General features: G+C 42.3%; 1 protein-coding gene across 9 annotated transcripts in view; it reads left to right on the top strand.

Annotated features, from left to right (window-relative positions):
* The window catches only part of LOC129183056 (myelin transcription factor 1-like), a 117,071-nt gene that overhangs the window by 63,306 nt on the left and 26,947 nt on the right, over window positions 1–26,818 (top strand). For 6 of the 9 annotated variants that reach the window (XM_054779936.1, XM_054779865.1, XM_054779893.1 and 3 more), the window contains 3 exons: window positions 21,969–22,075; window positions 25,802–25,856; window positions 26,781–26,811. In XM_054779936.1, the coding sequence (XP_054635911.1) occupies window positions 21,969–22,075; window positions 25,802–25,856; window positions 26,781–26,811 (193 nt within the window). The other 3 variants (XM_054779883.1, XM_054779928.1, XM_054779919.1) reach the window with 3 other exon arrangements.

The following is a 26,818-nucleotide window of genomic DNA, read 5'->3' as shown; positions in this document are numbered from 1 at the left end:
TATTCAAATACAATGTGAATGCATTTGCCGTTAATTGTTGTTTACTTTATATGTTTGTTTATATCCATAATTAATTTATACCTGATTCACTTAAAAAAACAACGGGAAAGAGTTACTGAATCGTTTCGGATTTATATATTGTATCTTTCTAATTGAACCAGTGTCATCCTTGAATCATATCGGCAACCACGGATCATGATACGAACTGAATCGTTATTGAAAGGAATCGTTACACCCCTAGAAATAGATGACAATATATTGCAATCTACTAATACCGGCCCTGTCTTCACCCATCGAGACAAAGAGACTGAATGACTTGCAAAAGGGCTCACTCATGTTTATGCCGTTGTTCTATGAAACAAATGCACACAGTGAACTCTCTTCCTGCCTCTTTGGAGGCGGGAGACAAGGAAAACAGACACGCACGCAGATGGCAATGTATTGGGGCCGGCAAAACTATAGAGTTCATTTTCATGTATTCGGTGTTTAATTTATTTATTTATTATCATCCCAGGCCCAGTGCCCACGAGTGAGAAATCTTGTCACGTTTTAATCTCACATATATTTAAAGATAAGGCTTTGTGTTATTATTGGTTATTTGTGTAAACATTTCAGGTTTTTTTGTTCACATTGTGCCTTTTTGCGCTATTTTTCCCCTTTTATTTGGTTTAATTTTATTTCCACAATGTGCCCCAGGCTCTCTTTTATATCACGCCACTTTTGTTTTAGTTTGACCCCTGGAAGGTGTTGAGTTGTAAAAACACCTTGGCTAATTATCGAGAAAATCGGCACTTGTGATTTAACACATGGACCAGAATTATATTTCTGGCATTAGAGCCTTGTCAATACGGACTAATATACCCAGGATCAATACTTAGTCAATATTTGTTTTCTGGTAATGCATTTGTGTGTGTGTGTGGGTGTGTGTGTGTGTGTGTGTGTGTGCGCGCGCGTCTGTTTGTGTGTTAGGAGAGGGCTGCTTGCCAGCTGTGCAATCTGTTCAGTAATCTCAGGTCTGGTCTGTACACACACTCCACAATCTGCTCCAGTAAAAACTGGCCCTGCACTCACACACACACACATACATACACTGTACATCCACACACGTGCACATATATTCGTATGAGGGCCGTAACGTTTTCGATTAAAGATAGAAGCATAATCATACACGCACAGTTGTATTCTGTATTCTAATTCAGTGCATATGTCAAGCGAGAAAAAAAATTGCAGATCATTATTTCCTTTTTGCTCTTTTGATGTAAGTGCTGTCGCTCTCAAAGATATGTCAAGAATGTAAAAATGACTGTTCCCTGCACAAAGCTACTTCTCAGGCACTAACCCCTGGTCTTCCAGAATCACAACACTCTTATCAGCCCAATTTCCCTTCTCTCTTCCCTTGCCAATTTTAACATGACGCCCTGTTTGTTGTTTAAATGGAAGGCAGAGAAAATTGGCCATTTTTGCTGTTCAGAAACTCCTGCAGCTGCTGGTAATTGCTGCTTGTGTGTATGTGTGTGAGCCTGGTAATGTGCAGTTACCACAGTAGGGGTATATGAGGCAGGGGGTGTGGACAGTCGGGTCATGGCGATTTAAAAAAGCACTGTTAGGAGAAAATGATAGGCCAGTCCCTGAAACTCCATTACACACCAAACCCTTACAAGAGTGGACACACTTTATTCCAGGACAACATGAACCATGTAGCACTCACACAAGCAACTGGCCTCTCTGTGCGGCCCACTCTCTCCCCCAGCACAGCCTTCTGTTTAAACTGGACGGTGGCCAGGCAAGCCAGGGAGTGCGGGAGCTGAAGAGGCTTCTTCGTTGCCTCTGGGCCAAGCCCATTTGCCTCAGGTCTGACAAACAAGTGGAGAACAGAGAGGAGCAAAGAACAGAAAATAAGTGGCGTGGAGAGAGTGGCAGATGAGATTTGAAGTATCTGAAGTAGGGCTGGAGGAAATACAAGAAGAAGTAAAGGAAAGGGGTGGCAGTTAAGGAAAGGAGATGAGAGGAGGGAAGATGAGGAACTGAGAGTATGAAGAGGTATGAAAAAGAGATTATGCTTGGGTCTTGGAAGGAGGCAAAAATCAGGAAGAATGTGAATTAAGAGTGGTAGCTATGAAAGCAAGTGACATGTTGGGGCATGCAGTCATCTGCGAATGGAAAATGATAAAATGATGGAAATGTTCTTTGTGTGTGTGTCCTTACATGTGTCACTTCGTAAATAAAGGAAGCTTGATTGTGTGGCAAGCATGTCTGTGCACGCTTGTACGCACGGAGTGCATGTGTTTGATTAGTAATTGTGCATGTGTGTGAAGTGAACATTTGTTTTTTGTTGTGTGTGCGTGTGCGCGTGTGTGTGCGTGTGTGTGGGTGTGTGTGTGTGTGTGTGTGTGTGTGTGTGTGTGTGTGTGTGTGTGTGTGTGTGTGTGCGTGCGTGCGTGTCACTGTAAGGTGCCAGTGAGTTAAGAGCCAGACCCAAGGCACAGCATGACACAGTGTCCCGATCTGTGTTGTGACTGCTTCAATTGCCCATCAGTCTGATTCAGAGGGTGTGTGCATAAAGTATATAATATATAATATACTATATATATACACTGCTCAAAAAAATTAGAGGAACACTTGGAAAACACATCAGATCTAAACTGGGGGAAACATGATCTTGAATATCTTTCCTGATAATAAGTGGGTGATGTATTAGTAACAAAATGATGCCACATCATTTGATAGAAATGAAAATGATCACCCTATAGAGGGGGGAAATCAAAGACACCCCAAAAATGAAAGTGAAAAAATGATGCAGCAGACTGGTTCATTTTGCCAAAATGACATTGTAGCAACTCAAAATGATTCTCAGTAGTTTGTGTGGCCCCCACGTGCTTGTACGCATGCCTGACAACGTCGGGGCATGCTCCTAATGAGACTACGGATGGTGTCTGGGGGATCTCCTCCCAGATCTGGACCAGGGCATCACTGCGGTACCTGGACGCATGGAGGAGATTCCAGGAGACAGGTAGTTACTCCAGGAGAGCTGGACAGGGCCGTAGAAGGTCCTTCAACCCACAGCAGGATCGGTATCTGCTCCTTTGTGCAAGGAGGAACAGGGTGAGCACTGCCAGAGCCCTAGAAAATGACCTCCAGCAGGCCACTGGTGTGAATGTTTCTGACCAAACAATCAGAAACAGGCTCCATGAGGGTGGCCTGAGGGCCCGACGTCCTGTAGTGGGCCTTGTGCTCACTGCCCAGCACCGTAGAGCTCGATTGGCATTTGCTATAGACCACCAGAATTGGCAACTACACCACTGGTGCCCGGTGCTCTTCCCTGATGAGAGCAAGTTCAACCTGAGCACATGCGACAGACGTGAAAGGGTCTGGAGATGCCGTGGAGAACATTATGCTGCCTGCAACATCATTTAGCATGACTGGTTTGGTGGTGGGTCAGTGATGGTCTGGGGAGGCATATCCCTGGAAGGACGTACAGACCTCTACAGGTTAGATAACGGCACCCTGACTGCTATTAGGTATCGGGATGAAATCCTTGGACCCATTGTCAGAACCTACGCTGGTGCAGTGGGACCTGGGTTCCTCCTGGTCCACGACAATGCCCGACCTCATGTGGCTAGTGTATGCAGGTAGTTCCTGGAGTATGAAGGAATTGATACCATTGATTGGCCCCCACGTTCACCTGACCTAAATCCAATAGAACACCTCTGGGACATTATGTTTAGGTCCATCTGGCGCCTCCAGGTTGCTCCTCAGACTGTCCAGGAGCTCATTGATGCCCTAGTCCAGATCTGGGAGGAGATCCCCCAGGACACCATCCGTAGTCTCATTAGGAGCATGCCCCAGCATTGTCAGGCATGCGTACAAGCACGTGGGGGCCACACAAACTACTGAGAATCATTTTGAGTTGCTACAATGACATTTTAGCCAAATGGACCAGTGTGCTGCATCATTTTTTTACTTTCATTTTTGGGGTGTCTTTGATTTCCCCCCTCTATAGGGTGATCATTTTCATTTCTATCAAATTATGTGGCATCATTTTGTTACTAATACATCACCCACTTATTATCAGGAAAGATATTCAAGATCATTTTTCCCCCAGTTTAGATCTGATGTGTTTTCCAAGTGTTCCTTTATTTTTTTTTAGCAGTATATATATACACACAGGCATAATGTACATGCATAAAATGGTGTGAAAAAGTGTTTGCCCGCTTCTTGATTTCTTATTTTTTTTGCATGTTTGTCACACTTAAATGTTTCAGATCATCAAACAAATTTAAATATTAGTCAATGACAACACAACTGAACACTAAATGCAGTTTTTAAATGAACATTTCTATTATTAAGTGAGAAAAAAATCCAAACCTACATGGCCCTTTGTGAAAAAGCGATTGCCCCCCTGTTAAAACATAACTGAGATTAATTGAGATCTATCAGTCTTGAAAAGGTTATAAAGCCATTTCTAAAGCTTTGATACTCCAGCGAACCACAGTGAGAGCCATTATCCACAAATGGTGAAAACATGGAACAGTGGTGAACCTCCCCAAGAGTGGCCGGCCAACCAAAATTACCCCAAGAGCGCAGGGATGACTCATCCAAGAGGTCACAAAAGACCCCACAACAACATCCAAAGAACTGCAGGCCTCACTTGCCTCAGTTAAGGTCAGTGTTCATGACTCCACCATAAGAAAGACACTGGGCAAAAACAGCCTGCATGGCAGAGTTCCAAGACGAAAACCACTGCTGAACAAAAAGAACATTAAGGCTCGTCTCAATTTTGCCAGAAATGATCTTGATGATCCTCAAGACCTTTGGGAAAATACTCTGGTCTGACGAGACAAAAGTTTAACTTTTGGGAAGGTATGTGTCCAATTACATTTGGCGTAAAAGTAACGCCACAAAGAATGTCATACCAACAGTAAAATTCGATGGTGGTAGTGTGATGGTCTGGGGCTGTTTTGCTGATTCAGGACCTGGAAGACTTGCTCTGATAAATGAAACCATGAATTCTGCTGTCTACCAAAACATCCTGAAGGAGAATGTCCGGCCATCTGTTTGTGACCTCATACTGAAACCAACTTGGGTTCTGCAGCAGGGCAATGATCCAAAACACACCAGCAAGTCCACCTCTGAATGGCTGAAGAAAAACAAAATGAAGACTTTGGAGAGGCCTGAAACCTACTGAGATGCTGTGGCATGACCTTAAAAAGGCACTTCATGGTGGAAAACCCTCCAGTGTGGCTGAATTACAACAATTCTGCAAAGATGAGTGGGCCAAAATTCATCCACAGCGCTGTAAGAGACTCACTGCAAGTTACGGCAAATGCTTGATTGCAATTGTTGCTGCCAAGAGTGGCCCAACCAGTTATTAGTTTTAGGGCACAATCACTTTTTCACACTTTTTCACATACTTTTTCATCAGTATTGGCCGATACTCACGGTTGCAATATCGGTGTCAGATCGAAAGTGAGAAAATTGTATCCAAACACCCCTAATTGCCACCTTCCTCATTATTGCTAAGCACGTGGAAACAACCACAGCGATATAACTACTGTCTAGGTACACAGCATTAAATTGTGCACACAGTGACTTCCTGTTCAGTGCAAAGTAAGCTTCAAAATATTATTATAATTTCAAATATAATTTACTGTCATTGTAGTCAAGACATACAACAAAATGACCTCTGTTAGGTGAGGATGGTGAGGCAGGATGACTGGGAAGGATGGGCCGAGAAAAAGAGCTATGTGTTCAGACGGTTTCCCATTCACACATGGTGTGTGTTGTACAGGTGTAGAAAGCTTATTAACACCTTATCATTGTATCTCAGAGATGAATGTTTGTTTGTAGCAAAGCACACACAAAATCACACAAGTACACAAATAATATACCACAACTTAATTTCCACAGTTTTTGCAAATAAGCAAGACGAACTGGAACTACATTTCACACCTGTCATTTAAACTTTGCCCCTTGCCTTTTCTTGAGTCCAAGTTATTGTTAGAGTGGCATTGTCGTGGAAGACATCTGCAAAGCAGTCACTGGAAAAGTTAATTTATGCTAACCAGGATCCGGGTCCTCCCACACTAGTTTGCAACCAACTCACAGAACACACTCGATGCCCATGACATTGGGCCACAAAGATATTAATTATCACTTTTGCTTGGCACTGTCAGAAAAGGTAATGATGTTTTTGCTTTGGCTTTTCTGTATATTTCTTGTATATATATATCGTTACGCATTTTTATTGTCACTTTTTCGCATTTATAAAATAATACTTTAAAACAATTTGAATTTATATTTTCTTACTCTAGAATTGTTCTTGTTAGCTGTTCTGTGTGTGACCTTTTCTGTCCTATAATGCTACTTTAACAGTTATCTTTAGAATTTTGTTAGTACATTGACTTTTGAGATTATAATTTGGGGAGTATGGATATGTGCCCTGCGATTGGCTGGCGACCAGTCCAGGGTGTACCCCACCTGTCGCCCAAAGTCAGCTGGGATAGGCTCCAGCATACCCCTGCGACCCTAATGATGAGAAGTGGCATAGAAAATGGATGGATGGATACAAATTACACCCGCACCCTTGAATAAAGGTATTAAAATAACTGCACGTTCATCACATCATGATTTACTTCTCCCTTACTGTGAAAAGATGATTTAGAATTTGACATGATTTAGGTGAGTGATGTGTGGTGAGGTTCATGGATGGTGAGGCACTGACTCCTTTGGAGGTTTTTTATGTTAACACAGGTTGCTTATTGAGAGGATAACAATTAAAGAAGAGAATAATTCACTTTCATTTAAAAAAAGATTTATGCTTTTTAGTCCCATTTATTTGTTCTTTTTATAAACTGAAAAACATTTGTGTTCTTACCTTTTATTTGTATATGAAGTTCAGCACCCTTTCCCTTGTCCAGGGAAAGTTTGGATCTATAATCCTCCATCTTGGCAGTCAAATTCATTCATTGACTCAGCAGAGCATAAAAATATCTTTAATATAAAATAGCTTAAATGCATTTGTCTTGCTGCTCTCCAGCTGGTGCTGCTGTAAAAAAAAACAGCTGGCTTTTCCTTTCTATTGAAGGACAGCAGTATGAGGCATGTACATGTACTGCAGCACCTCTGCGTATAGCATTTCTATGTACATTATTGTTCAATTAGCAATAATGTTGATGTCACTACATTAAAGACATTTCACAGGCTGTAGAAAGTCATGGTGTACAATATATACCAAATGTTTCTGCAAATGTTTATATCATTGCCGACATGCTGGCAATCAGAGACTGGCACTCTGCATGCTCCAGTGAGAGCACTCAGACGGTAGGCTGGGCGTGTACACTAAGCCGAGAGAAGACGTTCGTGGCAGCCTCATCTTAGGTTTCAGTTGATCAAGAAATGTGCAAATTCAGTGATTTTTAGCCTTCCTCAGGAAAAGCTGCTGCTTTGTTGTAAAAGTCTGATCACCTTCTGTTTTTTTCATTTATTCAGGAGAGCATAACGATGTCTTCAATGCATTTGACTTGTTGCTGACTCTAGCTGACGCTACTGTTTGTGTATTTCAATAAAGTTTTTTTTTAAAAAGCTGGCGCTGGCTTTTCCTGTTTGTAGAAGGCTGGCAGCGACAAGCACCTTCCAATTCACGCACGCCCCCTGCAAAGATATACTGTAACACTTACATTGACGACATTACACAGGCTGTACAAATTCATGGTGCATAATAAATATTATATTATTGGCGACATGTTGACAAACAGAAGTCGCCATGAAACACAGTGTAGAGTTCAGTGTACTTAGACGCTAGGCTCAGCTTGCGTACTTAAGCCAAGAGGAGAGACTTGCCGCAGCTTCGCCTCACATTTCTGACCTGTATTTCGTCAGGATATGTGAAAATTCAGCAATTTTTACTGAAGAGAATGTTAAAAATGATTGAAATCATAGCGAAAATAAATTTATAACACTGTACAATGGACAATTATTAATATTTATTTTTTGTTATTATCTGTTATTTATTTATGCCTCACCAGCTATGAACCTCACCGCATATCACTTATTTGCACCTACTCCAGGGCCTTTGAGTTGACTTTTTGCTTTAACATGTCACCGTATTCCTGATTGAGTAAAAGAAGCACACATCTGGAGAAAAAGACACAAGATGACAGCATTAGTGACTTAGGTTACTTGGTTGCTATGGATACCATACGTATATGCACTCGCTCTTGACACACACAGTCCTTCAGCCTGACCTCCTACAGCATTGCCTTCACTATCATAACATCAGTCACCCACTCTCAGCTTTCTCCCCACCAGCATAATGACATTTGCATACAGATGTCTTACTTGCTTTGGTAGTGCTGCATGCAGCACTTGTGCATGTATTCAACTATGTTCAATCTAAAAGAAAAGAAACTTATTGGCACCATCTGCTGTATGCAACGCCAACAACTTTTAGGGCTTCTGAAGAAAATTTGCAGAAAAGTGACAGGTTTGAGTGTCGTGAAATGATGGGTGAATTTAGTTTACTGGAACAAGGGCGCCTGTCAGAATGAAGTAAAAATGGGGTTTGAGTTGAACTCATCAGCGCACCATTCCAAAAGTGTCGCCCTGCCCCCGTCCTCACTCTTTTCCTTCTTTTTCTTGTAAGCGTTTTCTTCTCGAGCCTCATGAAACAAGCCACCTACACTTTAGGACATCTGCTAAGCTGATTTTCTGGGGCTTAGCAGCACCACAGTGGTATCAAAGAGATTAGGTGAAACAACATCCAACTCTGGCTTTGTGCGGTGTTTCTGTAACTCAGCCCTCTGCAAATGTGTATGTGTGTGTTTGACTCCAGTGAGCTTTCGGCCGTGCACAAGCTGTGTCTGTGCGTGGGTGCATGTATTATGCTGCGTGTTACAGTGCCGTAGAGTCACAGAGCTGGTGTAATACCGCTGGATCTGGAGTGTGAGTGCTTCTTTGCGAACAAGAAAATCAGAATGCATAAACACAGAGCGGCTTCAGAGTATCTTGCAGCCTTTGCTTTTAAGCCAAACCAATTTTCACTGGAAAAAAAGGCATTTTCAAAAAATAAACATGCATGCATTCAGCCTGCAGTCACCTACAGTCAATACTGCTGTTAAAGTGTACTCATTTCATTTATTTTTTCCAGTTTCTGTTAAAACATAGTGCCCGGGCAGCAGCTATTTTATTTTTCAGCATTGCACTTCGTAAGGAAGGGTACTTTATGAAGCGAAGTGACTTTATCTTGCCATATTATGCATGCATGCCGGTTAACGCTTAGTAACTATCCACACAGATAATTAAGTAGTGAAATGTAATAATGTCATTTATCCCTCTAGGTTAAGGGTTTGAATAATTGCTGCAAAGTCAGCCTTCTATGCGTTATATTGCTGAGTGTGTGCGTGCATGCGTGAGTGTGTGTGTGTGACCACTACTGCACACTTGCCTCCGCACCCCTTGTGTGAGATCAAGAGAGCGAGTCTCATTTGTGTGTGTTTTTTGTTTCTTCCCAACAGCTTTCACTTTTTTTGTGCCCGCTAACTAGAGAAAAAAGAAAGGAGAGGAGCGGAGGGAGGGTATTTGAAGGAAGAAAAGAGTGCAAGCCAAAGAGCATCGGGTGCTGTATCAGTCTGATATTTTCCATAGTGACAGCTGGGCCCAAAAGCTCAGACCCTTTTCTTCTGGCACACAAAGCCCATTAAGTATGCCACTCGCTCAATGGCCCCCGCAGCCTCCAAATTGCTCCAAGCTCCTCCCAAAAGTGTGGCAGTCTTTGTCATTGTAATCAGGCCTTGTTTGTGAAGTGCTGCCTGTATTTACCGCCGCCATGGGTGCACATTTGCCCAGCCTGCTGCTGCTGTGAGTGCAAGAGGAGAGAGGGGACACACAGCCAAAGTGTAAGATAAGAGTTGAGGAGGTAAAAAAAAAAAAAAAGATGGGGATGAACAGAGAGAGGATGGAAGAATGGAAGGAGACTCTGGGGCAGGGGACAAGTGTGGGCAGAAGGTGCACTAAAGCAAACAAAATGAAGAAATCGGGAAAAAATGTGACCCTGCAACTTTGCAGGGTGACAGGCGGTCACAGCAGGAGGGTGAGAACTACGACTCCCGTCTGGACCATGGGGTGGAAAAGTAGGGGTTCAACCAGGGTTTTTTTCTGTGATGCCACGTGGCTGCAGGCGTGGCCATGCAGATGAAGATATCCATGCACCAAAAGAGTCGAGTCGAGCTTCGCTTAACTGACAGGCCCAGTGACATCATGGTACAGTGTACAGACAGAGGAGCAGACGATGTAGAGTATTGGGGCCACATGATGCCTTTTGGCAGAGCTGACCCCATTCGACTTGTCACCCTCTTCTCCCCCCCAAACCTCACCCCAAGCTGTGAATCGGGTGGGGTAAGCAGGAAGGAGAGTCGACGGGGAGGGGTGGGTCTCCAGAGATGATGGTCATCCATAGTGGCATCCAGACCAAACTTTGTCTCTTGGCTTTTCTCCCCCCTTTCACTTTGAGCGTGCGCACACACTCTTGTTAAGAATTCATAACTCTCACCCCAAGAGTTGACGCAGTGTAATAAGTGAGTAATGAAGAGCCAGCGGCACTTTGAGCTTTTATCATATTAAAAAGAGCAGCACTTATTTTTGGACCACAGTTGATGTTACCAGCAAGCATGGTAACTTGGATGGGTATTCAAATGAAAAGCAAAGTCCAAATCCATACCCCATACATTAGTATGTGAAATGCATTGCTGTGGCTAATGGGAGCTGACAGTTATGGCCGATATCATGCTGCATGGATGTTAGAGCGGGGGAGAGAGTAAGGTTGGGGGTGTGAAAGTGTGTGTGTGTGTGTGTGTGTGTGTGTGTGTGTGTGTGTGTGTGTGTGTGCGCGTGTTCGGGGCGGGGGGGTATTTTTGATGTCTAATATCCATCTGTAGATGAGCCCAGAATCACTGAGTTTCACAAGTCTCCAACAAAAAGTCAATAAAAATTCAAATCTTTTCACTTGTCAACTCCACGTCCTTTTGCACAATTTTGCACACTTTTAATAGAAAAAAAAAATTAAACTCAGTGACTGTTTTCCCCCACCAGCTGATTTTGAAGTTCATTACGAAGAGTTTAGAATACAGGTGGTCCCCAGTTTTATGCCGTTTCGTGGTTACGTTCGTGCTGACGGACTGGCGGAGTAAACACAGTTTTAGTTAACTGTTAACCTCCATTATGTCTCACAAGGCCGTGAGGGACACTCGTCTGGTGGCAGTGCGTAAAAGAAGTGAAAGTGAAATTAGAAATCGGAAAATCAACATTGGCTGCATGTCCGGTCCAAGCTGCTGAAACGCAGCGACCATCATGAAGGATAAAGATGGTATTCTTGAGCATGTGAAAGGGTCTGCAGCCATAAAATGGACGGTTATAACTAAGCAGCATCGTGGTCTCATTATTGAAACATCCTCCACACAATAAGCCTGTCTCGCACTTCTTGCAACACCGATTGCTGAGTGCAAGACCCTTGTATTTAGTATTTTTAATGCTGTATTTTACACGTCTTTCATGCGTTCTGTGTTCAGTATGAGCGACTTACATGTTAATTTGGGTATAATTTAGGTAAAAGGTCCAATTTACACCAAAACTCGACTTACAGTACATAGGAACGCAACTTGAACATAACCAGGGGACCACCTGCATTTGTCAGGACTTTGGAATAACAAAGATGATGAAGATTGAGTGAAATTTTCTTTAATTAGCTCATTCGTGTCATTTTCTCAACAAGGTTTTGTTTTCGACACTCGAGTGTGTGCATGTGTGTGCATATTTGTTGAAACTTTATTGTCACCCCGTCTCCAGGACAGCTGGAGGCTGTGTCAGAGTTCAGCTGCCTGCGCTACAGAGCGGAGAATAAAGGGGGTGACAATGGGGGGTGGTTGTCTTTGCTATGTGTGTATTCATTTTGGTGTGTTTGCATATGGCCGAACGTGCAGAATGTGTATGCCTGGTCCTCCCTGCCGGCTGGAGCATAAGGGTGCGGCCTGTGGGGGTGAAGAGTGAGAGAGCCGTGATCAGAGGCTGTCTGCCATCCTCAGATAAGCAGTCAATTCATTATTGGTGTTTTTGCTCTCACTTTTTCATGCCAATAAAGTTGAGTTGGAAACGGCAATGTGGTGTGTCACAGATTTGTATACGAACACTATCACTGAATAATCGCACCATTTTCAGACTGCATGTTGCACACGTCACACTTACGAGAAGTAAAGCGTATTTAAATACAATTTTTCAATTGCAGAAGTTAATAATTGTTCCAAAAAAAAGTTTCAATGAAATGTTTAAATTGAATATGAAAATATAATGCAATAACTGCTTTTATGATTGTACTTTAGTTTAAGTTAGTTTTGTTTGGTTTAATGCTGTATAATTGTGATTGTAGTTTAGTTTAATGCTTTAAAATTGTAGTTTTAGTTTTAGTGTAAAGCTTTTTTTATTTTTAAAGAAAATAAATAGTGCAATATACTGCATGAAAAAATATTGAACCTTCTTCACCTCTCGACACGTGAATTCAATTCGATACACATCAGAGCATTACCTTTAATAGTCATATTGGCCCATTCTAAATGTAAGAATAATTAATCAAACTTACAGTATAATACATCTTTTTGAGCTGGAACCTTGGGCAAACACTGGTAAGAGTCAATATTATCATAAGTCTGAAAACTGACTTGCTCCTTACAGGTGTACTGTTACCAAGGAGAAACAGTTAGGTCCCCAACGGGCGACATTCTTAGGTGGAGTTAGTAACGTAAGCTAACCAGCAACGTCATTTGGAGAACAAATACATTTGTTTCAAAGCGGTGCATTTAGATTTATTTCCCAACATCACCACTTACATATCTGACGGGTGCTAAAAAAAATAGTTTAGTTTCAACATCAAAAACTAATTTTATTTTTATTCAAGTACTGTATAAACTTTTTTTTGTTTGGTTGTGTGTAAAGTCATTTCTTTTTTTTTTAGCTTGTTATATTTTTACAGTTTTACATAGTTGTTTAGTTTTTTTTTTAACTTTGCTAAGTTTCTTTTTTGTATTGTGAGATTCCGAATACACCTGCTTGGCTTTGGTCAACTCTTGTAAACAAAAGAGGTAAACAGTCATATACTTAAGAAAAAAAAGTAAATGAATGGAGATGAAATGAAATGAAGGGAAGAAGTGTTAGGTTGTGTGTCGATGGTGGAATACCCCCCGTTCCATCTTGGGGAGATGAGGATAATGGGAGCAAGCAATGGGAGAGCTCATTATCTGGCCGACCATCTGCTATTGAGAGGGAGGAACTGTCTGTCTGTCCCAGACACACTCACACACACACACACACACACACACACACCCCACACATATTGTGAAAAGGCCTGGAGTTAGAGTGAAAATGTTCCTCCAACTTACCCAAATTAGCTGTACATCTGCTATGTGTGGCCTAAAGAGTGGGGCCGAAGCATATAGGCAAAGTGTCACTTACAAAGTAATAACCACTAAGCTCATTTAAATATCTTTGAAATAATTATAATAAAAATATATATAATGAACTGTGGCTTTGGTTATGTTACAAAGGACGTATTCGGACTTTTTAAGTGCGTGTCCATACTAAAGTTGAATTAGGACTTTTTAAATACATTTTCATACTAAAGTTGAGTCACTAGGTAAGATACTTTTTTTGTTGTTTTTCCAAATGGAAATGCCCAAATATGATTTTAATGTTTTGAAATTAGATTGCTAAAGGAGCTTAGTGTGAGAAGTTGTCGGCCACAGCAGATGCTCTTTGTTGCAGTGCAGGCTATTGTTGTTGAAAGCTGAGACTTGGACTGGGGGGGAAGGAGGGGGGGGGGTGATTAGGACGACTGTGTTGTGTGTGTGTGTGTACGTGCTGGGGTGGGGGGGAAGTTTCAGGCCCTGGGCCAGCTCCCGGCAGTAGGAGCACACTGCGCCCTTCCTATTGGCTCTCCCCAGCTGTCAATCGCCATCACCCCACCCCTCCCGGCTCGGCAAGTTGTAGTAAAGTTTGAGCAAGTTTGTGCACCACTAGTTCAAACTTGGCGGCAGCACTTGACGCTCGGACAGACGCGATGGTCGCAAAGATGAAGCTGTGTCGCACTTTCCTAGGTTCGTATCACTAACTTTTATTCTTTGGCGGCAAACTTTGCAAAGAAGAGGCAACTTGAGCGTCTCTTTAAACTCCTTCACTTTTATCGCCGCGTGTGTGTTTGCTGGCTTGACTGAGGTCCGTTAGCGTATATCGAACACTTCACGGAATATTTTGTGTTAGTATGTGTGTTGCGTATAAAAGACCTTTTAATAACGTGGTCCAGCTACCGAGGGATTAAAGACAGATTACAGTCGAGCCTCGTTGTAAAAGTTTAGAGTCAACAATAGACAACATACAGAGTGAGACATATACACTTTAAAATAAACTTGACTCCATCCTATAGTCTCAACGTCCACCCCGTAGTGAAACTGTCCAGACAAAGGACAGTTGATCCCCAAGGGGACCTTGTGGCCCTGGTACCGTGGGGACAATGCGAAGCTGCGGGCTGATTAGAAACTTTTTTGTTGCAGTAGTCTGTCGGCTTGTTCCATCTGTCGAGGGTCCATAGGGGCCTCCCCCTATCCCAACCTTAGCACTCAGTCAGCTGCTGCCCCATGTAATATTTATGCACAATATAGCCACCATGCAACTTCATTCATAAAGTGGAAGGAGGCCTCTGTGCCATCTGCACCCACACACAGCAGGGAAGGTTGCCATACACTTACACCTACAACGCAAGTAAACAAGTTACATTTCAATTATTTGATCATTTTTGTCGTGTTTCTTCTACCTAATCGGGACTATAAAAATATTTCAAATATTTAAAAACGTTAATAACTTTGTTAAAAGTTATTCATTATTATATTTGTAACATTACATTTTTTTTTCCAGATGTTTATTTTATTTTATTGGCTTTGAAAAAAAAAATCATGGAATGCCACACACACCTCACTATAAAGACCTAAAGAATCCCAAACCAAAGTTCTGAAAAACTATTTACAATTTGAGCTAAACTTCACTGATGAGATGTAATACTTGTGGAGATGAGCAAACGTAAAAGTGGGGGATTAAGTTGAGATATGTTCTGATTACTTTTGTAATCTTTTATGTAGGCCTATACACAAAGGTTCAGCAGCTGTCTCGACCTTCAACTACATAGTGCAATGACCACAAATACTGACATAGGATTGGAAATGAAATGCCCATCAAGTCCCCTTCTACACTTAAAGAGAGAAATGCAGACATTTATGTCACCGCCACAATCATCTCATGCAAGGTAATGTGCTGCCCTGAGAGCTGTCCATGGTTCTGATGCACACTTGGAAGGGGAAAAACTGTGGAGCTCTCCACCTCCTGCCTGATCAGACTCAAACAAAAGTAACAGCAAATACTTTATTTTAAGGCAGGGGTGTCCAGACTTAGTTCACCGTGGACTGCATACAGAAAAATGGAACGATGCAGGGGCCAATTTGATACATTTTATACATTAAAGATGCTAAAACGAATCCAATGTAGGTCTAAAAGCTATCTGGCAAAGCATCTTAGCTTTGTGGTGTAGGTGACAATGTATATTAGTGTAATATGCAGTAATATATCACATTAGTAATTAATTAATGCCATAATTAGAATATGCAGAAAATGTGTGCTGGAAACATTGGGCAGCCCCGTTTGAAGGGTTACACCATCGCTCTCCATCTCTTTCAAGATTAGGCCGTGAAGTCTTGTTCACTTCCACTAACTTTTTACATAGTTCCCCCCCATCTGGATCAAGGTTTGGGAGATTTCATAACCCCCATCCTCCCACCGCCCGCCTTGTTTATTCGATTGTCGCCCCTGTTGTGTGAGTCCCCTCTCCTACGCAGGCAGCCACAGTCTGAAATCATACTGATGCGACGTGCACGGCCGGTGATTGATTTCAGCTCCAATGCATAACAATGGGATTGCACAAAAAGAGCCTGCTGCAAGGAGATAAGAATTTAATAGAATTTCTGAAAGCTGAAGGTTGGGCTTTTTGAATATTCCCTTCGTGAGCAGCGTGGAGACAGCAGATAAAGAATGGCATTTGTGGGGACTATTCTCAAATGGCTTGTAATGAATGGTTGTCATTTCCACTAATGGTTTCAAAACAGCAAAGAAAAAAAAAACATTTGGGAGTGACTCTATACGTAACACTCTTAAGGATGTCTTTAGGAGTTTGCATTATTCTCTCAGCGAGACTATCAGAAAATCTCCTAAGTGACGTAAGTGACAGTGACCTCATGACCACATGCGTTATGATTTGAAGCGTCATATTTGTAAATGGAGAATTGCATTTGTGTAGCAAGTCCGTGACTGCAGGGAAACAAATGTACTTGAATGAAACATTGGATCATACCACTTTCAAGTAGTCATGGGGCCAGGGGGGGAATAAGGTCTGAAGTATGACTGAGTGATATGTCTGTGGTGGCCTGTGTTGATGATGCTTGCTCTGACTAGCGTTACCATTTGGGAATGGGGGAGCACTTTCAATATGTGCTTGTATTAAAATGCAATTTTCCTAGTTTGAGGTTTGAGGTGCTCAGCTTCATTGGCTAAGATGATACGAGAGAGAGAGAAATGTGGGCGTGTTCATGTACGAGAGAGCGCGTCGTGAGGGGTGTGTGTAAGGGGGGTTGGGGGGGGGCGGTGATGGGGGTGGTCCTCAAGCCCTGCCCATGTGATGCTCGAGGTTTTACTACAGCTTCCGTGATGTCATGGCAAAGGGCGGAGGGAGGAGAGTGGGGGTGGTGGAGGGGAGGAGGGGGCTACAATGGCTCATGAGGGAAAGGTAAGTCAATATTAGGTTTTTTTTTCTCGCTGACAAAGGCAAATGAAGCCATGTTTTTGCTTACAAACAAGTAACATCCCTCACGCCTCGATCCGGAGCCGTAGGCCGGTGCTACGCTCGACGGAGGCCGTTCTCTTCTTCCTCTGTATTTACCACATCTGGACCTTTTGGACCGGAATACAAAAATCATCTTTAAGCATTCACGCGGATATTTTTATAATTATTACTACTACTACTATTATTATCTAAAGAAAACTTCATCTTCAATTCTTAAAAACACAACGAGGACGCAGCGACGAAATATTGTTGATTGCAGGTAACGAACGGCATTGATGTTTTTCGGTATACATTTACTCCATTCATTGTGTATTTTTCCTCACACCTGTGAATTCAAACTTTCTTGTGTCAAGTCTGCATGTGTTATTATAACATTATATCGACGCGCGCGCGCGCGCGTGTGTGTATATACACTTCTTATCCTCTGAACTGGATAGTTCATCAGTGTGTATTTAATGTGAGCGTGTCTACAAATAGTACTTCTCTAATGCTCTTTTATGGAACTGTGTCCTGCGCTTGAGGTGTATCCTTCACTCCGTCCTCTAGTTTCACCTTTGCATCTTCCAGGAAAAGATGCGTCCGTTTATGCAACACCACCGCCAATCAGCGTGCATATGCCCGACATATTTGTTTTGCTCCAATGTGCAAAGTGTGTGCAATCCGATGTGCGGAGTTTGGCTGTAAATCTTGCTGTTGTTGCGATGTGCTGTGAGGACGGATGGATGGAAAGATGGAGTGAGTGTGTTAAAGAGGGAGGGGTTGGCCATTTGATCCTCTGCAGCAGAAAAAAAAACAGAGATGCTCTTTTCAAATGTCAGTCGCCTTTAATGTTGTGTGGATACATTTTTTTAAGTTTTAAAAGCGTACTGGAAATAACCAGCAGTGTTGAGGAAACACGCTGCACGTTATTTTTCATGTCGGATTCTTCCCGCGGTGCATAATGTGGACCTGTGTGTTGTGTTTGCACAATCCTCCCCTCCTTCTCTTTGCTTTGCTTACATGGCCACGAAATGTGCATGTGTGTGTGAGCGTGTGCGGCCCTCGGTCTGTCAATGCACCTGCGTCCTAAGATGGAGGAAAGAGATGTTGATGATGACTACTATCTCTCCCTTAGAAGTATATTTTAGACTATTTAGACTATTTAGACTATTTCCTCTGAGGAACTATTATAAGTTTTGCTGTTATTGTTGTGATAGTTGGCTTAGAAATGATTTTACGGTTGTTTGGAGAGCGTATTCTTATCTTGTCAAAGTATCCACCTCTATAAACTTTATTTAATAATTCAAGCCTTGTAGTGAGGTCTTCTTTGGAAATATTGGGAAATTCAACCCAAAACTTTTACGGATGGTTTTCTTTTTCTTTTTTGTACTATTATTGTTCTGTGTTTCTTCTCCACATGCAGTGTCCAGTTTAAACGCCCAGAGGACACTATGCTAACTTTAAACTGATGAGAACACTTTTTGTTTCCCTCTGCTGACTTTTCCTGTGAAATATAGCCTAGTTTCAGGGGATTACAGAATTAGGTTATTGGTGCCTTATGTTGCTGGAGACTGGAGACTATAGAGCTGAGTGGAGCATAGGCCGAGCTTGCCTCTGTGTTTTTTAGTTACCTTAATGGCAAACCTTTCTATTTATTAGGGACTGAATAGCCCGTGGCGAGGACAGCAGGTGCCGGAGGAGGGAGCGTAATAAACATGTTGGCGGAGCAGCTGGGGCCAAATTGCACCCTTGTCATTCAAAGCCTATCAGAAATCTAAGCTATACAAGCAAAGGTCAGGGTCCTGCAGGCTTTCAATAGAAAGAAGGCATTTCAAATGGGAGCCCTGGAAATAATGAATTTCATGCCCTGTTTTGAAAGGAATAAACTCAAATGTATGACGATTAAAAACAATGCTAAACATACTACCTTGGACAAGTGCAGTGCCAGTGCCTCACATTTTATAAGCAGCAGTGGCACGTTTGTTATTTCTCAGACGCAGAGGTCAGGGTGGCCCTCAGGGTGAGCTCCTCCAAAAGCTGCTGCTTTGCTCTCCTACATTTATTCCCCTGTGCTCCTGCTCCAGAACCATACCAGGCATTGGTCCTGACCCTAGCCTTTAACTGCTCTCTTTACACACTATTTAACCTGCGCTACGCTGCACTGTTGATCTTTTTAGAATGTAAACAAATGCATTCAGTTGTAGTTTTACTCTCTCTTTAACTCCACAACTTTTGATTTGTGATTCTCTTCTGTCTGTCTAATCACATTGCGTTGTGACTAAATCCTTCTTTACAGGAGCTGGAGCGTACAGCTGGCCTGGCTCCGTATGTACACTTAATACCGTTACAGTCGGCCCACTCTGGTATTTAATCTAACTATGGATTTAGGGCTCTTTGCCCCATTGTCCCAGTATAGTAAGCTGCGAGTAATGGCATTAAGCTAGAGCCTCAACTTTTTAGGTATGCTTATGTGTGTGTGTGTATGTATACTGTATATGTCTGTATACATGCATGTTTATATGTGCGTGTATCTATATATTTATATATATGTTTATACACAGTATACACACACAATTCTGTCTTTAAAAAGACAATTATACTCACTTTTGATTGACACTGTTATTATAATGCTAAATGCTTGTTATGTGGTTATACATTACAGTGGTGTAGAAGTCCACTTTGCTTTCAAGATTCAAGATTCAAGATTCAAGAGAGTTTTATTGTCATGTGCATGGTAAAACAGCAGTTATACTATGCAATGAAAATCTTATTCTGTTCATTCTCCCAAGAAAAGAAAGAAAAACACAAGAAAGAATAAGAACATAAGAAACATAAACACATATACATAAATACCAAGAATTTAAGCAACAACAACAGAAGAGACATTAATACAAGTAAATAATACAAATAAATAAATAAATGCTTTCTATGTCCCTTTCATGTTGCTAAATAAGGTAATCAAAATATTAGAAGCACCCCTTTTGGAGGTAATGCTGTCATTCTGCAACAGTGTCAATCAAAACTGATCATTACAATGGAAGATGGAAGACTCTTTGATACAGCTCTTGTATTGGAGTGATTCACAAGCTTGTGTGTACCTTTATGAATTGTCGATGAGCGACGTTTTTTTAGACAGCAACTGAAGAAACGCATGCTTTGCTTAAAAAGAACAGAATTTTGGCTGTAGGATGAAATCTTTTTTAATCCATTCACTTTGCATTAATATGTCGCCCATAACACCCCCCCCCCCCCCCCCCCCCCCACACACACACACACACACACTTCTTATTAAGCAAACCTCCCCCGGTGAACAACTAATTGTCTCATGCTCCTCCAACTTTTACTATGAAATAATGAGCTGTGAGTCTTTTAGTTGCATGAGCAGCATGGGATCAAAGAATATGAGAATATACAGTGTATCCAAAGTAGACAACATTTAAATTGCTTTTTAGTTTTTTTACTCTTCTCTTTTTTTTCTCTGCTGCAAAGAATTCATGTTTCAGGTTTTCATTAAGAATAAGATGAAAGTATAGGGGAGCCAATTTAGCTGTCTTTTTATTATGTGGAATTTGATCAACCTAGAGATCAACATCTCAGCTGTAGTCCTTTCCAGAAGGAACATTTGCTCAGTAGTCAACACAGAGAACAGTGGCTCTGTCCTGAGGCCAGAAAGTATCCTAATAAAAAGCTGTTATATATTTGGCATTTAGGAAGTACTCTCAGCTACTTGGCCTCCAAACTAACAATACAGGAAAGATGCTCACTTCACTTCCCTTTTAAAAGAAGGAATGGAGGGAAGGGGGGGGGAAAGAAGCAAAAGGAGACGGGAGAGTTTTCATGGATGTTGTATGTACGGAGACAGCTGAGACAGAGATGCAGACCAACAGTATTGCTGCTGTCATCACTTTCTCGCCGAGGGGGGGGTGCAAAAGTTGATAAACAAGCATTTTTCAGAGTGCTGGCTGGGCGTTGGCGAGTTCTGCATGTAATGGGTAAAGTAGAGATGGGAGTGCAGGGGGAGTTTGGGGGCGAAGAGGCTGCAGGGAGGGCATGGGGTGTGGTTGAGGACCTCTCAGTTTTTCAAATCTTTGCTTTTAGTCTGCACTGCAGCTTCATCTGCAGAAAAACAACAAAACAACACATGTGGTACACTGACTTGATTGACTTGCGTCATGTAAACATGGTAATGTCATATTATCATACTTTATTTCAGACTGCATTGCTCATTAAATGAAAGCTTACTCTTGCAGCTTCAGGTAAATGTGCAGGTGTGTGTTGACCCAAACCTTGGTCTTTTAAGTATAGACAGGTTAGTAGCTCATATGCAAAAGGAATCATCATATCGACAAGGTAGGAGTGCTTTCGCTTTTAAAACATCAGGTTTCACCTCTCTCACTATAGGATGAAACCTGATTCTCAGCCTTAGGGCTACACTAAAAAGTAGAACTGTTCAGCCTTGAGCACTGGTAAAAAGTACACCTCAGTCTCCTTATTAATACGTCCTTTTAAACATCTTCACAATGACAAGTTCTGTTACAGTATAGGAAGAATCTAGTGGGGATTTAAAATAGACTTAAAGTTTCTCTTGGGTGATCAGGGCAATGAAGTGAAGAGCTATTACCTTAATGAAAAAAGGGGGAGGAAAAAAAAGTAGGCTGATTTATGGATGATTCATTATTTACTGACCATTCATCCCTCTCATCCTCCCCCCACTCTCTTATACATGTGCCCCGAAAAGCTCGATAAAAATGCGCAAATTTGATTGATTCTATTAGTCAACTGACAGAGACCCCAGCTGCGGCACTTAACCATGCGTGTGTGTGTGTGTGTGTGTGTGTGTGTGTATTTGTATGTGTGTGTTATTGCTTTAAACATAAAGTAGTAAAGTACCATCACCCCACCCCCTTAACATTCTCCTCTTTAACCACACCCGCTCCTCAAACCACCACCCCTCTACGAGTGCTGATTATTTAAAATATGTTTTTCTCCTCATTTTTTTGTCTCCTTCTCTCCCACGAATTGTAAATCCTCACCCCCACTTCCTTCCCTCCTCTGTTCCTTGCATTAGAAAATGAGTTTCGGGGCGAGCTGGTGAACCAGCGGTGGACACGAGGCGAGAGGACCAGCAGCCGCTGTCAGGCCTCCCTGAGACTGCAGAGCCGTCGACCAATCATGGTGAGTGACAGGGCCCTGCAGCAGCAAGCCCCCCCGCCCCTCAACTCCCCTTCACCACTCACAGTTACCTACCCACCCCACCAACAACTTCATTCTGCTTCCTGGGCATTTCCTTATTTCATAACTCAGCAGGGATGATAAGAAAGAAGGGGCAGGATGAAGGAAAGGTCTGTGTGTGTGTTGGGTGAGGGAGGGGGTCAGGTGATGGAAGACTGAAAACATAATCAAACAGCACATCAAATGTCCTGCAAAGCCCCACCCATCCTCCATCCTCCATCCTCCGCTCCAACCCAGTTCAGCTTATCTCAGTTTAGTTAAGCTCAGCGTTTTGCCTTTGCTGCGTTCACTTCTAGCCACAGCATTTTTTTTATTGTACTGAAACACAATAAAAAAGAAACTCAAAAGGATGGTCTTGAGCTCCGCATACTTGTATCAGCAGAAAAGGATACTCCATCCCAAAACTAACTCCGCTCATCTCTCAAACTGATCATTTTTGAGGTTATTTCTAGAAGCTGAAAACAGTTTGTCTCTTTTTCATTTTATTATTTTTTTGAAGCGACACACACAACAAAGAGATGGAGGGGCTGAGAAGGGGAGTGTAAAAGAGATGAGTGGGGGGTGGTGAGGACGAGGACGAGGAGGAGGAGGTGAGCGGGGGTGGGTTATTCCCCCATGGGCCCAGTAAAAGTAGTTTTGCTCCCCCCTTGATGGCTCAGGTTCATCTAAGAAGATGACGTTTATTGATTTGGGTTGATTTCTACTGCTGGGGACCCGAGGAGAAAAGGAAGAAAGTCCCCCCTATATGGCACCTGTCATAACAGAACCATCTTATCAGAAGTGGAACAGAAGATGAGAAGATGTGCTGTGGTCAAAATGGAAATCCCATCATCAGGTGTAGAGCCAGGATTTTTTTAAACTTTTGTTTAATAATTGGCCTTGGCAGATGTTTGATCGCTAATATTTTCTCTTGAGCATGAAATAATCTGCACTTTTATTTGGATGCACTCTGAAATGTAATGGTTTAGTCTCTCAGCAAATAGTTTTTATGTGCTTCCACACATAAGCATTCATTTTCATTCATTTAAATACAAAACCATGACAAGATCATTTTACCCTTTTTAACCTTTTCTATTTCTTAATATTATCCTTGTATTTTTTATCATTTGATAGCATAATAAAACATTTACTTTCCAGGGAAAGTTTTAGGCTTTGAGAAATCACTGGTTCTGCCAGCTAATTGATCATATGTAGCCCATTAGGAAAAAAACACTTAGTTTCCAATATGGATCCTTGGGCAATAAAGCACTAGTTTGGCCTTGGTTGAGGCTAGCTGTTGTGCTCTTCTTGTTCATATATAGGGAGAGAAAACACACTTCCCCCTCCTGCCAGCTCCCCATGCTACTCCTGTGTGAATTATTAAAATGAAACCATGAATAGGCTTGCCGTGCACACTAATCCAACATGGAGGTTGCCCGGCGTGGTCAGCCTGTGGAGGGAGGTGTGAAGCGCACCTCTTAATTGGCAGCTGCTGCCTGCAGGTCATTTTCAGGGATGTCAGTCTTCAGTCATCAGCTCCAGTGACTCGTTGCAACTCTCTCCCTCGCTCTTGTAAAACTAAAAATGAATGAAAGCGTCATTAATGTGAGCCAAGAGATGAGGGGTGACCTTCTCTCTGAAGTCAGCGCCCCCAGCCAGACATTTACATAGAGCTGTCAAAATGCACCGCAGCACCCTCCTATACCAAAGCAGCACATGCAAAAACATAATTGAGAATGTACAACACAGCCTGTAGGGATGAGCTGTGCATTCCACCTTTTGCCTTTATTCTTTTTCCTCCACCACCATTCCACGTTACATTTCACACTAGTTTAAATCACGCACAATGCACAGTCACACTGCAGGTGTCACACACTTTTATTCACACATGGACACAATACTCTCTCCTCTTTATTCTCCCACCGTCTTATATTGCTAATAATGTGCACACGACACAAGGAGTCTTGCTTAAAAGACAACAAGTCTGAACATAAATTAGAAGTGCGCCTTTCAAAGAGATTATGAAAATCAGGTGATGGCTTGCCTTGCCGGGTTTGGTTCCACTCACTGTGACTTTGTGCACATACAAATTTAATGAGTTGGAATTGAGAAAAGGGACAGGAAGAAGAGAAGGATGCACTTACCAATTTAAAAACGTGTAGCTATGGTTACACAAACAAAAGCAGCAGGCGCTCTTCCTTGATGACTGACAAGTATTAACAGGAGCCATAGAAAGAAAGGGGAAAACGTGGTGAAGGTGTAATGTTGAGCACTTTAATTTGTATTTACGCACACGTGTGCCATTTGCGCATGTACACGTTCATGCAATTAATGAGCTAATTAATTAGCGGGAAAGCATTGTTTACATATGTACTCGTGTCTATTTTGGTTTGGGTTATACGCCATTTGATTCATCATCTGCTTTCAACCTCCATTACCAAGCCCAGCAAATTGATTGGATGTTTACATAGAACAACCCATTAGTGTGAGGGAGCGCACTCCTATTCATAGAAAACTTCACACTGCACTCTTCTTATATCCACTCAGCTCCACGTTGCTGGGGCGCAGAAGGACTCGACTACTTCCTTCAGGCAGGGTACAAAGCTGCGGCTTGTTGCACAACTTCTACACTAACAGAGCCTGATCTAAAGAGTTGCAAAGGCCGCACACAGGAAGGGAGGGTCTTTTTCTGCCTGCACCTGTACCTCCGGCCTGACACTAAAGGCTAGTGAATGAAGCGTACTCTGCGTGGAAAAAAAAAAGTCCTTATCGACAACAACAACATGCTTCATCTTCCTCTCATCCCTCTTTCTCTCATTCTAAGCCTATTAGCAGGAAAGGGCCTTTGCCAAAAAGAGAGAAGGAAAGAGGGAAAACTAAGAGGAAAAACAGGGGCCTTGTGTTCGAATCCCACTGTGGTGATGCCAGCTTGACTATAGAGATCACACAAAGCAGTTAAGTGCCTGGGCAAGGAAGCGGCTGGGGTGTGGTGTGGGTGGGGCCCTTACAGGAGGGAGGAAGTGTGAAACATAACGAGAGAGAAAAGAAGGGAGAAAGCTGTGATAAAATAAAGTCCAGTAATCAAAGCTAAAAGCTCCATTGTGACTAAAAAGCATCTGATAGCTTTAGAGTGCAGCGCAAAGGAGGTGTGGCCCTTGCTTAGTGTGTGTGTGCGTGTGTGTATGCGTGTGTGTGTGTATGAGTGAGTGTTAGCACCTGCTCTTTTGAGGCTCTCCTTTGCCCATACACACACACACACACATATATATATGTTCGCTTCATACAAGTGTTATTACAGCAGCTTTTTAGAGGCCGTATGATTTTTCCTCATTATTATAATATTCAAAGTTATGATTTCCAATCCTTCCTCACACTAATGGCTCTGGCCCCTGTGCAGCCGGGGCGCAGTGCTGCTGTATAATATACAATCATGTTCACCACTCAGGCACTGCAAATTACAGGTGGTGTAATGGAGGGTGTGGAAGGGGAGGGAATTTTAAAAGCATCTTGATCCTCCTCTCCATAAAGCCTGTCATGTTGTGAGCCGCTACATCAGTATTTGTAGGTTTTGTTGCTATTTCAAGCGATAGCAATGGAGGAGGACGACCTCCACGAGCAGTTTTACGTCTGTAAACTTTCACTGAGAAATGAGCTTTGACTAGATCCATCTCTTTGTCTCCCTTCTCTCAGATGAGTGTAGAAAGTGATGACAAGCGGACTCGCACTCGTTCTAAGGGAATCAGAGGTGAGTGTTATGTAATTTATCTACATTGTGTCAGGTTATGTCCAATTGCATTAAAAACAAAGTTTTTCTGTCATATGTTCATTTAGTCTCTGGAAAATACTAATCTTTTCACTTAATTGCGTTCATGCGTGAAAGGATTAGTGCTATTAGTGGATTTTTTGTTTAGAAGCAATGTTGCTGAGCAGCAGTTGAGGTTCATTCCAACTGAATGATGAAAGAAGAAGAAACCAAGATGCTTCTTGCACACACACATACACACGCACATTTCTGCGCCGTGAGTGTATCTCTCAGTGTATCTTGATATGTGGGGTATTTCTGACATGTGATTAATGCATGAGATATTGGAGCCCTAGCTCAATTCTCCAGGGTTGTATTGTTTTCTCATTTGCTCTAAATGAAAATAGAATATTTCTCCAAACTCATTCTGTTGCTAAACTCCCAATCGATGCCGCCAGCCGGCCGACAGTGATATGTGTGTGCTGATGGGGAGCACAGCTTGATTTATGTTTTCAAGGCAATTACTTTAAGTTGACCCTGGAAAAAAGTGATGCTTTACTGTTATGGCAGTTGTGCTTTGGCTTTAATTTCCCCTCATGCTAACTGAAGTGCGAGAATTCATCATGTTTTATTGCTGATGTCTGCATATGATTGTCACCATTACGCTTTTTCCTGTTTCCTCATATGTATTTGTTTTTCATGGTTGCCTCTGTGTGTGTTTATATGTGAACTGGGGGTGTGTAGGTGTTTCCCTCCTGTGCAGTCAGCAGTGTGTAAGCTTCTATTGTGGAAGCCTCATGGGATTTGTTTGCATTTGTGATTTATTGATCTGAGTTTCTTTTAGCAGCACCGATTTCAGAACGCTAGCTCACCTTTGTTCTCTCCCCCACCTCTTTCTTCACCTCCCCCCTCTCCGCTCTCTCTCAGTTCCCGTTGAGCTCATTGGACAGGAGCTGAGGTAAGAA

This window comes from Dunckerocampus dactyliophorus, chromosome 1 (genome assembly GCF_027744805.1).
Source record: "Dunckerocampus dactyliophorus isolate RoL2022-P2 chromosome 1, RoL_Ddac_1.1, whole genome shotgun sequence".
Lineage (NCBI taxonomy): Eukaryota > Metazoa > Chordata > Actinopteri > Syngnathiformes > Syngnathidae > Dunckerocampus > Dunckerocampus dactyliophorus.
The sequence above is the reverse complement of the archived record's forward strand: the minus strand, read 5'-3'. Positions and strand labels throughout refer to the sequence as shown.